General features: G+C 38.1%; 1 protein-coding gene across 1 annotated transcript; it reads left to right on the plus strand.

Moving 5' to 3' along the window:
- The first annotated feature begins 4,180 nt into the window (after positions 1 to 4,180).
- marc1 (mitochondrial amidoxime reducing component 1) lies at positions 4,181 to 11,042 on the plus strand. Its single transcript, XM_085342814.1, has 7 exons — positions 4,181 to 4,469; positions 7,594 to 7,764; positions 8,079 to 8,241; positions 8,333 to 8,476; positions 8,758 to 8,819; positions 9,043 to 9,114; positions 10,267 to 11,042. Exons 1-7 carry the CDS (start codon positions 4,219 to 4,221, stop codon positions 10,391 to 10,393), a joined length of 990 nt encoding a protein of 329 aa, XP_085198940.1. The 5' UTR covers positions 4,181 to 4,218; the 3' UTR covers positions 10,394 to 11,042.
- Positions 11,043 to 13,534: the final 2,492 nt, after the last annotated feature.

Raw genomic sequence — 13,534 nt, forward strand, 5'->3', positions numbered from 1 at the left:
CTTCAGGAATAGTTCTCCAGGCTTCTTGAGGAACATTCAAATTTCCTTTTGGGTTGTTGACTCCCTTTTGTTCTGTTCAGTGTCAAGATGATCCCACACTGCTTCAATAATGTTGGTGTCCGGGCTCTGGGGAGGCTGATCCTCAACTGATAGTGTTCCAGGTATGTTTTCGCTGCACTGGGATTGTGTTTGGGATCATTGTCATGCAGAAAAATTAAGCCGTTTCCAAGCAGACACTTTCTAGATGGTATTATATGGTGGATCAAAATCTGATGATCTCTAAGTGATGAAATCTTTGTTCATATTTCCATCAATTTTAACAAGATCCCCAACACCACTGGCTGAAATGTAGTACCAAACCATCAAAGAGTCTCCAACATCTTTCACAGATGGCTGTACGCACTCACAAGACCACGCCTTTCCTTGCTGCTTCCTTTCCTTAAGAATTACTTCTCGACAGTCTGGCATTTTTCATATATTCAACGAATGAAGTGGCAACTAATTATGTGTGCATTAACCCTTGTATGGTGTTCGGGTCTGTGAGACCCGTGTTCAGTTTTTTTCAAAAGAAAAATTAAACAATTAATTATTTTTTCACGTGTAAATGTGTTGTGTCTTTCCACTCACTCCACTTGATTATAACTGATTTATTTATAACATTTTATATAAAAGAAAAACGAGAAGCACATTAATTCATAAATGTGATCTAACAAAGGTAAAGGGAAAAAATTAACCATGTTTGCTGTTCATATGTCTTGTAATTGGGATGAAGTAAACATCTGTTGAGTAATTTAACATAAAATTGTTTGATAGTGTTAATTTGGAAAGCCAAAACTCTAGCGGGTCCACCAGACCCATGAACACTGGCTGAGTAACAAAAATACGAACACCACACAAGGGTTAAGTTATCTGCTATGTGTAGGTACAAGACTGGTTCATCCCTTGGGTTAGGTGCTGTTTTTGTTTGAATGATTCATATAGGTCAGTGTTAAGTGGCTTAACAAACAAAGAAAAACATTCCTCTGAAAATGGTTGAAGGACTGGACTGAAAAAGAGTGAAAAAGGACATAATAAGCCTGGAGAACTTAATCAAGACCATTAAGATTTCAAGAAAGTCCGGCTCCATGGAAGCAAATACAAGGAAATGAGGGGTGGCTCAAGACTTTTGCACATACTGTAGCTAAAATTAATATTTATTTATTATTTAAATTGTGGTAGATTAATTTTCTGTTCATCAGCTAATAGATTAAGTAATAAATTATTGTAAATTTATACAAAAACACAAAAGCTGTCAGATCCTACCTGTTCTCTCTGGATTTTTGTAACAAGTGTAAACTCTCCACCTGAGGCACAAACACATGAGTCATGATTTTATTCAGTGTTGCTCTGGAAACAAAGTGAACGTCACAAATTCTTGAGGATTTGGCTGTTTTGTTTTTTTCTTTAAACTTTTTTTTTTTTTTTGGCTTAAGAGGGAAATCCTGAACGCTATTTTATGCACGTCTGGGTCTGATCTGATCTGTGTTACTGGAACTGACCTTTTGTGGTGGATGGAAATAAATCAGTGCTGTCCACACATGATAAAGGAAGGAAAACAATGAATGTGACTTTTTGCCTCATAAAATAGCAGTCAGTTGTACATTTCGTGCAAGTACTGCATTAGTTTAAAGTAGTAGATCACGTTGCGTATAAAGCGCCTTGAGTCTATATAAATAACATTGAATTGAACTGAATTGAAAGTTGCAATGGCACAAAGGTTTCTCTTCTTCTTGCTGTTTTCCATGATGACAAAGGCTTAAATAGTACTTGAACAATCAAAGAGCACTTGAATTTTTTTATACATACCCTGCCAAGGATTGTATGTATAGTTGAGACTATTCATTTGTCCACAATACTGTACTGTTTTGTGCTATCATAGGGGAAAAAAAGAAAAAAACATCCATAGAAATACCGAAAATTTGAATATTTTATCCAATAAATGAATAATATTGAGTTTTAACTGTTGTTTTCCTGCTCACAAAATCACCATCTACAGGCCATATAAGCTGTAATCATGTGACTTACGATCTCCATGCTGCTTATCAACATGTGCTGTGTGAAAGAAAAAAAAAGCCTGCTGAATGTATAGAAATGACTGTTTGGTCCAGATGGTTTCCCCCTGGGAATTCTGACTTCAGTCCAGTTCTGGACAACCTACAGCAGGTTAGTCACGAGCAAAAGTTTGGCAATGCATCATTATGTCATAGAAACACGTCACTTTGATGCTGCACTTTCAGTTTAGGGGAAGGTGCTGATGTTTGAGCTTTAAATATGCTACCAGAACACAACTCATTTTTTCTTTTTTTCATTTTAATAAAAAACTGATTTGGCTATTATAGACCAATGAGAGAAAGTCTTACTGTTTCCTTGGCAATATGTGTCACTGATATCTGAAGTCTTAAATCACCATTTTCATTAAAGGAATACAGTTTCAAAAATGTAATAATTTGCAATTGTGCAATAAAATAAAGGTATGTGTAAAAGTTGGGGGTTTTGGACTATCTTGTTTAAGGTCAAATATTGTTTTTATATATTATAAATATATAGTATTCTTCAGGAGTGTTGATTCATCACTCTTTTTTAAAAATATTTCCAAGGATCTGGACTTTCTTGTACGTTTGGTCTTGAGGAACAGTCATCTAGTCTTTCTGAAGGTCTTTCAAAGTTTTGGCTGCTTTTTCACTTTCCAGTCCAGTCCTTGTACCTGACATATCTCAGCAAACTTTTGGTTCTGCTCACTGAAACCTCATCAGCAATGGTCTCAGGTGCCAACAGGTCTTATGGGGTGATGAATCCAAATTTGATATTTTTTTCCCAAGTGGATACAGAGGAGATCAGTTGGTGACATCATCTGGCCACTATCTCATAATAGTTTCAAATTTAAGTGTGAAAATGACCCCAAACAGGATGTCAGTGCAGTGAAGGTATACCTGGATATTATTGAAGTGGAGCTTTGCCTGTCCTTCAAGAAGCCTGGAGAACGATTCCTGATGTCTACTTAAAGAAAGCTTGTCCAATAGAGTTCAGAAGAATAAGAATACTATACTGTATTTCCACATGTGTTTGCATCTTTTAACAAACTACATCTATTTCCCATTTTTCTGAAAAAACAAGAAAAAAAGAAAGAAATGAGAGGTGGCTCAAGACATTTGCGCAGTTCCATATTATGATATCAACTCTGTGAAAAGCTGAAAACTTTCTTCTGTTTTTCGTGAACCCTCAGATTTATTTTGAGCCTGTTGTTATATTTTTGTGTTGAAAACCACTGGTCTGAGTGATTTTAAGTGAAAGCGGCGCTCTAATTTTCCAAAATAAAGCATCATTAAAGTGGATTAGAGGCCCAGTAACAGGAAGCAGGCTCATTTTAGGCTTTATAAAAATAAAGATTTCTTTATGCACCTAGAATGAAATTGATACATCAAAGTGTGCTCAGGGCAATTAGGACCGCATCTCGTTATCAAGATTTGCCTGCCATTGCAACATCAAACCATCTTGCAAAGCCTGGCTTGGTGCCTGTGAATCTGCCCTCAGCCATCAGACATGAAGCACAAAAAAGCAACAGAAGGACTATCCATCCGACAAATCCCTGTATTGACCCCCCACGGCTGAAGCATCTGCTGTTTTCTACTTTGGCTATAGACCTGAGTATCTATGTCAAAGACAAAAATAGTTTCACTGAGAAGGTCAGCTATGACCTTACATCACTTGGTTTCTTCTCTGTTTCTGGGGAAAAAAATCTGAGCAGGTTAAAACTGAAGGTTTGCCTCTCATTGTTGCTGCCAATTAAACAGATGGACTAAAGTGTCCTTGGTGTTTATGTGATTTCAAACAAAATTTTATCTTCTACATTTTCCAACACAAGATTGATTTGACAGATTGGAGATAATTAATTACTCACTGGCATCTTAAAGTTACAGGTTATGGAGAAAGAAAGAAATGTGATGCATGATGTTTGAAAAATTTCAGAGGTGAGAGAGCTTTGAGATCATTAGTGGTGAAGCAAAATAAACAAGAAGTCCTTGTTGCTCAGTCACTCACAGCAGCTGAAGTGCATCACGTTAATAAAACGGTCTCCCTGCAGCGTGCTGCTGCTGACCCAGGGTCTCTGAACGTCGCACGCAGAGGCCGCTGTCACTTTAACAAAAGTTCAGAGTCCGAAAAATTCTTCGAGGCTTCAAAATGGATCTGAGGAAGCTGGCTGCGGACGCAGTGTCCCAGAATAAGAAAGCCGCTCTTCTGATCGGCGGAGCCGGATTTGCAATTCTGGGACTCGGTCTTGGATATAAATACCTGCGAAAGCCAGAAAAAGCTGTTCGTGTGGGCGTAGTGTCGCAGCTCCTCATTCACCCTCTCAAGTCTGGCAAAGCGGTGCCTTTGGCGCTTGCAGAGTGCCAGAAAATGGGGCTGAAGTTCGGAGAGCTGCAGGATCGGTGAGTATTGCAATAAATAAATAAATAAATAAATAAATAAAATTTATTTATTGTTAATTAGTTCCACCGTTTAATTAAATAAAATATATTTACCGCTGTAACCATTCTTCGTTACCTCGCCATTAAATCTTACTGCAGGGCAGCGACGTCTCCTACTTGTCTTCTTATGGAGACATGAGGTCTTTCAATTCATGAAATCACAACAAGTCAGTGAATTTTCAACCACTTTGTTTAAAAAAAAAAAAAAATCTGTAGGAACTTTCTGATATTCCCATGGACCCTCCCCTAAAAAATCCTGGAGACACCCCTGCACGGAAGCCCCCAGATTATTTTTCAGTTAATGTTTTATGAACAATTGACGAATAATAAAGTTTATATAGGGAATAAGTTTTTGTGTAAAAAAACAAAACAAAAAACAAAACGGCATTTAAATTAACAAAAGCATAGTACAAAACGTTTATATAGTTAATGATAAGCTACTGTGTAAATATTAATTAATTAATTATGTTTTATTTTGGTTTGTGTGTGGGTGTGTTTGTGTCAACATGGATATCAAACCAGATTCTAACAGAGCATTTTTTACTCGGGTAAAGAATATGGGAGACAATTAAACAAAATCACACTGCCATGGTTAAAACATTTCACACATTACCGTACTTCTTACCTCTGTTCCTTATGGTTTTAAGTGTACCATAAATAACCATCATGCCTATGCAGTTTTACTGTTTCAACAGCAAGTCCATGTCTCTGTGGGAACCTGGAATACAGACGTTTGTCTAATCCAGTGGTTCCCAAACTTTTTTTTTTTTTGCTGGGCCCCCCTTTGTTTTATAAGAAAAAATGTTCGCGCCCCCCCTCCCGCGCGCGCGCGCGCGCACACACACATCCTCTAACCACACACACCCATATTTTGCTCCATTGCGGTTTATTTCACACCTCAAACATTTAGTAAACAATTAAGCAAATACAAGTAATCTGCAATAAATTACAGGTAGTAATAAAATAAACTACTAACTCTTTTACGCTGCGTCCGCACCTACACGGGTATTTTTGAACACGCAGCTGTTTCGTCCACACGTAAACGGCGTTTCGAATCACCGAAAACGGAGATTTTTTTAAAAACTCCTTTTTTGCCTTTACCTGTGGACGAGGAATACAGAGTTCGTCATGCAACGTCAAAGGTATGCGCCTTTTTTCACGTCACGCTGTGCGCCACGTTATTGTTTACATGAGATGAATTGCAGAATGGCAGATAGTCAGATTAACAGTATTTTGTCTCTATCTGCAGGTTTTACATGCAGTTACTGTTCCTCCATTTACAAAGGCAGAGGCATCACGGTGTCATTATTTTACATGTAGTTGTTTTTTTTTTCCTGTGTAATAATATTCAACATTGCTATCAATACATTTTTCAAAAAATGCCTCTCTGTGCAAAATGGGCTTAAAAACATAAACAGCTGTGGGATACTGTTTGTCCGTGATTTGAACCCAGGGGACAAATCGTGGCAGGATCAGCCTGATGTTATTTGTATCCCACTGTAACTTTACTGTATAAAGTATAGTATAGTATGTACATCTCCAAATTGTCAGGAGTAGTTAGTCATTACAAGAAGTGTTTGTGAACTAAAAATCACGAATGTGGGATACTGTTTGTCTCTGCAGGGGAGACCTACCTTGGCACTTGTGCAGATGAAGCCAAAGGGAAGATATGCTTCACCATATTTTCTAGTCTTTGGCTTAGAATGAAGTTGGTTTGGAAACACATTCAGCGATGCTTCATCTCCTGCTTTGCGTTTCTGTAGACACCTGTGCTAGCAGTGTCCAAGCATTTAGTTGTCCCCCCCCCCCTGCCATGGCTCTGCGCCCCACACTTTGGGAAGGTCTGGTCTAATCCATCAGGAGAAATCGGTCAGATTTGGCTTAAAACGGCTTCAGTGTACAAAAAGCCAATAAATATAAATGATTATTAGTCATAATATCAGAGTTCAAGGGGGACCCTTGCATCATCACAAAAGGTGCCTATGCTGCCGCCACACTTGTCCAGATTCCTGCAGAGACAGGCAGGAAGGGTTGGTGCTGTCACCCCGCAGCAAGAAGGTTCCTGGTTAAATTCCCAACTGGGATCTTTCTGCATGAGTTTACTGCAGGTTTTCCAGCTTCCTGTCACAGAGAAAAGACGTGCATTTGAGGTTAACTGGTGTTTCAAAATTGGTCACGGATATGGGATGTATAAATATTTTAAGTAAGTGTGGGATAAAACTTTCACTTGTACAAAGGTCCTACGTGAAGGCAAATACATCAGATTTGCACCTGCAAAGTAAAAAGTAAATATATTTAGTCTGAGCTAACCAAGATTAAAGTGAGATAAAAACGCAGATAAAAGGGGACGGTCATAAGATTATAAAAGCGCCTGAGCTAAGTACAGAGAACACATGTACGAGTCCCACACACACAAGGTTTCCCAGCACTGCTTCTTCAAATGCACAAACTAGTTTTCAAAAAGCAAATGTTTTTGTACCCCAAGTGTTGTTTAATGTTGAATTAATACTGATAAATATAAATGGTGGGTAAGAGGATTTTTTTTTTAATGTAACAGTGAGGACAGTGTTTAACAGTTGTAATGATTATACATGGTTATATAATATCTATTATATTTATAATATAATAAATATTTTTAACTTCAAAAAATGCTCTCCCTCCTCGCTGACACATTAAGGATGTCATGCTATTTATACATTCAAAACAGAGCTGTAGTTCAAAATTTGGGTATAGATATTTATTATAAGGGAACTTTTATTATGAAAGGATATCCTATTTTCTAACTCTTTAAATACATGTGTTGACAGTGCTACCTTGCATGAGCCTTTCTGGATGACACCCAGAAAAATTTTCAACCAGGGGATATTAATAAATTATGACGTAAATCTGGGATTTCTGTATGACTCAGTTTTGCCATGGCAACCTGTGATGTCATTGATTCCCATCTTGTTATCCGTTTTTCGCTATTCCTTTAATATTGTCTTGAGTTTGTGTGGGTTTCTTGCCAGATGATGGAATTAAATTGGGATGCCAAATAATGCAGATGGGTGAGGGAAATCCAGCTTTCTATTTGTTTTGTTTGCAGACACTGGATGGTGGTGACAGAGGACGGTCACATGGTGACAGGCAGACAGGAGCCACGTCTGGTTTTGGTGTCTCTGACCTGTGAGGGAGGACAGGTTTGCTTAAACGGCCCAAACATGGAGGAACTCAAGTTCCCCATCAAACAGCCCGACAACCCCGTCCTCGACTGCAGGTGCTACGTCTGCTTTTAATTTATACTGCTCGGTCTTCTTTTGGTGGATAATTCAGTTTCTTACTGTATCTTATATAGTAAAGTTATGAAGTGAATGCATTTTGAATGTAAAGTTTAGTTTGACGTGGATGCAAACTGAACCTGGACCAGTCAGTGAATTAATACAGTCATAAAGTGATAATTCTGCCTTTCAGAGTCTGAATCTTTTGATAAATTGACCAAATAATCAGTGGCGTTTTTTCTAACCTCTAGTTTGAGATTTACATAAATGCTTCTTCTGTGTTTTTGTGTTTATTTACTTTTTTGTCCTGTAGAGTGTTTGGCGTTGACATTCAGGGCCGGGATTGTGGTGACAAAGTGTCTCACTGGCTTACTCATTACCTTAAGGCAGAGAAAACCTATCGCCTGGTGCACTTTGAACCTTGCATGAGGCCTAGAAAACCAGCTGAGAAAGAGGCTGTTTACCAACAATTTGAGGTGCTACATGCTTTGTAGTTTATTTTAATGCTTAAATTTGATGCATCTTTCAAGCCAAAATGTCCTGATCCTGTTGTGATGTGTTATCCAGGAGGTGGCCTACCCAGATTTTGGACCTGTGATGCTGCTGTCAGAGGCTTCTGTTAAGGATCTCAGCAGCAAGTTAGAGAAGGGAGTCACGGTTGAGCGCTTCCGCCCCAACATTGTGATAAGTGACTGTAAACCATTCGATGAGGTGCATTGTTCAGCCTTTGCCTAAAAAACTAATGCTCGTACCTCCTGATATTCTTGTCTACAAAGAAAAGCAAAAACTAGTTTAGAGCCAGTTAAGGTCTTAAAAATATTAGCTCTCATGTCTGTCTGCACTACTGGTGATTAGCTTTTGTTTTATTTTTCCTGGCTGAAAAGACGATCATTTGGCCCTTTTACTTGTGACTAATAACTCACCCTTTTCGGTGTGAACAGCGTGGACTAAATTTGTCTCCAACTCCAAAACCAACTGCTTTGCTTTTTCAGGATTCGTGGGAAGAGCTCCAGATTGGCAGTGTGCGACTGCAGCGTGTAATGGCATGTGGAAGGTAACACTGTGGATGCTACGCGCACATTTTAATCACACACAGAATCAGTGCATTTATCAACAAGAGCAAATCCAAAGAGTCATTGCTGGTCTGTGCAGTTTGATTTTTAGAAATAAGCAATTGTCAGGCAAAGTGAATGTGTGTGTTTTTAAGTTAAAAATGATTTAGGGGTTAAATGGATGCAAACGTACCTGTAAGTTTGTTTTGCTTTGTTTTTTACCAGGTGTCTTTTCACCACAGTCGATCCAGAGACTGGTGTAATCAGCAGAAAAGAGCCTCTGGAAACACTGAAAAAGTAACATTTTACCTCAATATTATTATTATTATTATTATTATTATTATTATTATTATTATTATTATTATTATTAGGAAAGGGTTTTTTAAAAAATATTTTTGAATGTTTTTTTTTGAGTAATGTTGTATTTCTATGTACAAACAGTGGCCACTTTGTTAGGTACACCTGTTCTTCTGCTCGTTAACGCAACTCTCTGATCAGCCAGTTGCATGACATTTAGGCATGTAGACATGACCAAGATAGCCTGCTGACATTCAAACTGGGCTTCACAGTTCAGTTCAATTTTATTTATTGAGTGCCAAATCACAATAATAGTCAAGGCACTATTGTAAGGTAAAGACCCTACAATAATACAAAGAAAAGGGAAAACCCAACAATCATATGAGCAAGTGGTTTAGCGACAGTCGGGGGAAAAAATCTCCCTTTTAACAGGAAGAAGCCTCCAGCAGAATCAGGCTCAGGGAGGGGCGGGCATCCGGGAAGAAAGGGGACTTTGAATGTGGCAAAGTTTTTAGTACCAAACAGGCTAAACTGAGTATTTCGGAAACTGTTGATCTACTGAGTAGGGTTTAGAGTATGGTCCAAAACAAAGAAAGCATCAGGTGACAAAAGAAAAGCCTTGGTGATACCAGAGGTCAGAGGAAGGGGGAGAAAGGAAGGCAGCAGTAGCCACAATACTCACTCGTTGCAACCAAGGTATGCAGAAGAGCATCTCTGAACGCACACACACGTCAAACCATGAAGCAGATGGCCTACAGCAGGCACACCAGGTGCCAGTCCTGTCAGCCAAAAATAGAAAACTGAGGCTACAATTCCCATGGCCTCACCAAAATTAGACAAAAAGACTGGAAAGACTTCTGGTCTGATGAGCCCTGATTTCTGCTGTGATGTTCATATTATAGGGTCAGAAATTGATGTCAAAATCTGCAGAAAATGTGTGTTGCCATCATGTCAATATGGATCAAAATCTCAGAGAAATGTTGTTGAATCTCTGCGGCAAAAAATTACGTTGGTTTTGAAAGGACAATTATCTCCAATCTGGCACTAGCAAGGTGTACCTAATAATAAAGTTGCCAGTGAGTCTGTTTTAACCTCACAGTGGGCTTTTTTTTTTTTCTGTCTGTCACATCTAAAATGTCTCTGAACTCCCAGCTATCGCCTGTGCAAACCATCTGAGAAGCACATCTATAAAACTTCTCCACTGTTTGGACAGCTGCACAACGTGAAGAAGACGGGCATCTTTCAGGTTGGCGATGTGGTTTACAAGATCACCCGCTGATAGAAGGCGTCAGGAGAGAGGGGCCAAACCTGAAGTCAAAACACTCAGAAGTCACAAGTCGTCTTTGATATCAGACTGAAGAAAGCACTTAAATTCATGTAGTGTAAGCAAATAGGAGACTAGAAATGGACAGAAATTAACTGCTTTGAAATAACATTTTAAAAAGTAGCACAGCATTAGTATTAATCATTCAGTTTGCCACCCCGGCCTTTTTTTTTTTTTTTTTTTTTCCTTTTTCTGTTTTTTTTGGTCTCAATTTTTGATGATTTGACCGCCTCTTAATCAGCTAATAGAACCTGATTTGAAAATATTGCTAACATCTGCTCAATATTCCAGCTGGTTATTAAAACCTGAAATTACATGCTGCTATTGAAGAAATAAATAAAATTGCCTTAAGTCTTTGTACTAAAGTGCTTCCTGGAATGAACACGGCAGAGACGTACTGCTGGGTTTGATCACTTCTAGTGTTAAACTTTGCAAAACTATTTGTAAATCATCCATCTCACTGCTCATAATTACTTTTTAATGGCATATTTTGAAAGGAGCATCCTTTTTTACACTCTACATCCCCCGTTTTTCACTGTCGTGTCTTCTTATTTTGTGTTTTAAAAAGGGCAAGCTTAATTGCGCATGTATATTTATTAGATACTAAAAGTTCTTAGTGTGATTCCTAGAAAATGGCAAGGCTGCTTTTGTATACTTTTACATGATCTAAACATTTAAAGATGATAATCACTACTTTAAAAATTAGAAAATAAAAGAAATCTTGCCTTTTCTGTATCATCTCTCTGGGTAAATATTTAGTTATGGACTCAAAACTTTTATTTAAAAATAACTCAATTTTAATGTCATTAGTGGCAGTGATGTAAAATGTAGACCTTTCCTATAAACAAGAGCTGGGCACATCAGTCCAAATCCAATCAAGCAATAGTATCGATACCAATGCTGGTGGTTTTGGATTGATACTAGCACGATAGGATCGATACTTTTTCTATCCTGTAAGTTTGGTATGTAGCCCACTGTGTTGTGGTAATTGGGGGTTTGTTTTTTTTGCCGGTATGGGGTTATGAAAAAAAGTTGTGGAAAAGAAATTTGAAAAGTAAAACTGCCAGTGATTTAGTGGTCATTAAAATGTGTTCAGAATTTGCAAATTGCTGATTCATCTCATGACACACTACTATCCTACATAAGCCAGCTTCATAGGTTAACAGTATTGGTAATGAAAAATTGGCGCTCTATTTACTTGGTATCAGATCCATACCAAAATTTGCACAGCAGATTTTTGCAATGTTTTTGTTTAAACTACTATAACTATTAAATTATTTACACAATTTAAAAAAACAAAAACAAAACAAACTCAGTCGACCAGTTCAGATGTCTCCTTTACATGATATAAAATTGCTGAGTAACTACCAACCGAAGAAGCATGTTTCATACATGAGAGGATAATTGCTATGAAGCCAAGATTACCCATCAAACAATGCATGAAAGACAAACCCACCAAGTGAGGGCTAAAAAATTTTGAACACCATAGACTTCAAACTGTACACGGGGAAATCAAAGGGCTTTCCTTTGATTTGGTTACATCAATGGTGAATGAAGACTGTCTGCGATGGGGTTGCATTATCTACTGTCACAGCTTCTACACCCGCCCAGCCTTCTTCTAAACACCTGAAAAAGCAGGGATTTAGGGCTTGTGGAACATCCAAGAAAGATCACCAAGAGACTTGATTTGGTACATCAGGGACCTTTAAGTTGTAAATTCAATTGACGTTCAGGAAGTCTCCCTCTGTGCCACCGTCAGCCCTGTGTACAATGAGGACACGCTTACACTGGCAGGAAAATGAAGATGGCCATCTTGAGAGGGTCTCCATAACCTTAACCCAGACATGTGTGACTGAGTACAATAAAAACATAGTAGGCGTGGCCTCATTTGACCAGCTACTGGGAACACATTCAGTCCATTGCAAAGGCCGAAGTTGTAATGTAACAGTTTTCCAGCATCTTCTGGAGAGTGCATTGACAGCTTCATCCTTCACAAACATTTATTAATCCATTATCTACTTGCAGCATACAGTAACGCAAAACAAGTAGTAGTCCTGAAAAAAGCACATACATACAGCAGATTTTATGACACTTTTACAACAAGAAAAAAAGTTCCAGATGGCCTCCTTAACATTATAACATTATATTATCTATTTCAGACCAGCAGGTGACAAATTTGGGCCTCTTTAACCCCACACGTTGTAGTCCCACGAGTATAAACAGTTTTAGCATTTGATGCTTTACTGGCTGAAGTTTTTGACCCAGTTTTAGTTGCTAATGGTGGCCAGTAGAGAGCAATATGACTTAACTTAACCATGAAGAGTCTGCAGAGTAAAATGATATGCCTGTAATTCCATAAACCATCAATTAAATTGCAGAAAAACGATACAAAGTGTTGCATAAAAAACCCACCATAATGCAGGAAATGAAGTGTCTGACGTTCATAATTTTCCGAAGGAGGACCCGTCCACCCCCAGACCCCTGTTTAATGACAAATCCAATCTGATGGTGTGTCTTGATATATATATATATATAAAAATAATAATGAATTAATAAGGATCACTAAGGCTAGTGAGTCATCCTTGGGGATGAACAGGACAAAAATCATGGCATCTATGCAGTAGATATTTTTAGTCTGCACACAAAATCACCCAACAGACTGCTCTCCCTTATGGCTTTTATAAGATCTTTTTTTTTTTAAATTATTATTAAAGATTTGTGAGACTTATTCAGTAAAGCGAAGATGTCTTCCTGCCTTGTGACTACACGTCCACAGGTTGCAAAAGAAACCCGGGCTTTGGTTATTTACTATTGCAGTTCCACCACTTTTCAATGCACTGATGACATTTTTAGCTGTTTAAATAGATTCAGAAATAACTAAAAGGCACTACAGGATGTTAGCACCCATTTCATGGACACAGGCTAAAGAATTAAGAGGCAAAACTGTTTTATTTAAATAAATTCATGGTAGGTTATTAAATAAATTTCACCTCATTCGCCTAATATGCTAAATGTTGTTTGTGTTTTTTGCTGTACTTTATTTAGGATCGGGCAGCTCGTTGCATGTAAGCCTCACTGTAAGGAATTCAAGCAAAT

The sequence above is a fragment of the Diplotaxodon limnothrissa genome, linkage group LG19 (assembly GCF_057381915.1).
Source record: "Diplotaxodon limnothrissa isolate DT_005_m linkage group LG19, D_limnothrissa_male_GT1.1, whole genome shotgun sequence".
Taxonomy (NCBI): Eukaryota; Metazoa; Chordata; class Actinopteri; order Cichliformes; family Cichlidae; genus Diplotaxodon; species Diplotaxodon limnothrissa.

What these genes read in the sequence shown, in the direction of transcription:
- marc1 (XM_085342814.1), top strand. Translation starts at nt 4,219, where the DNA reads ATGGATCTGAGGAAGCTGGCTGCGGACGCAGTGTCCCAGAATAAGAAA. An exon ending in CTGTTTACCAACAATTTGAG is followed by an intron (nt 8,242 to 8,332) that starts GTGCTACATGCT and finishes TGTGTTATCCAG; the next exon opens with GAGGTGGCCTACCCAGATTT. An exon ending in CCTCTGGAAACACTGAAAAA is followed by an intron (nt 9,115 to 10,266) that starts GTAACATTTTAC and finishes CTGAACTCCCAG; the next exon opens with CTATCGCCTGTGCAAACCAT.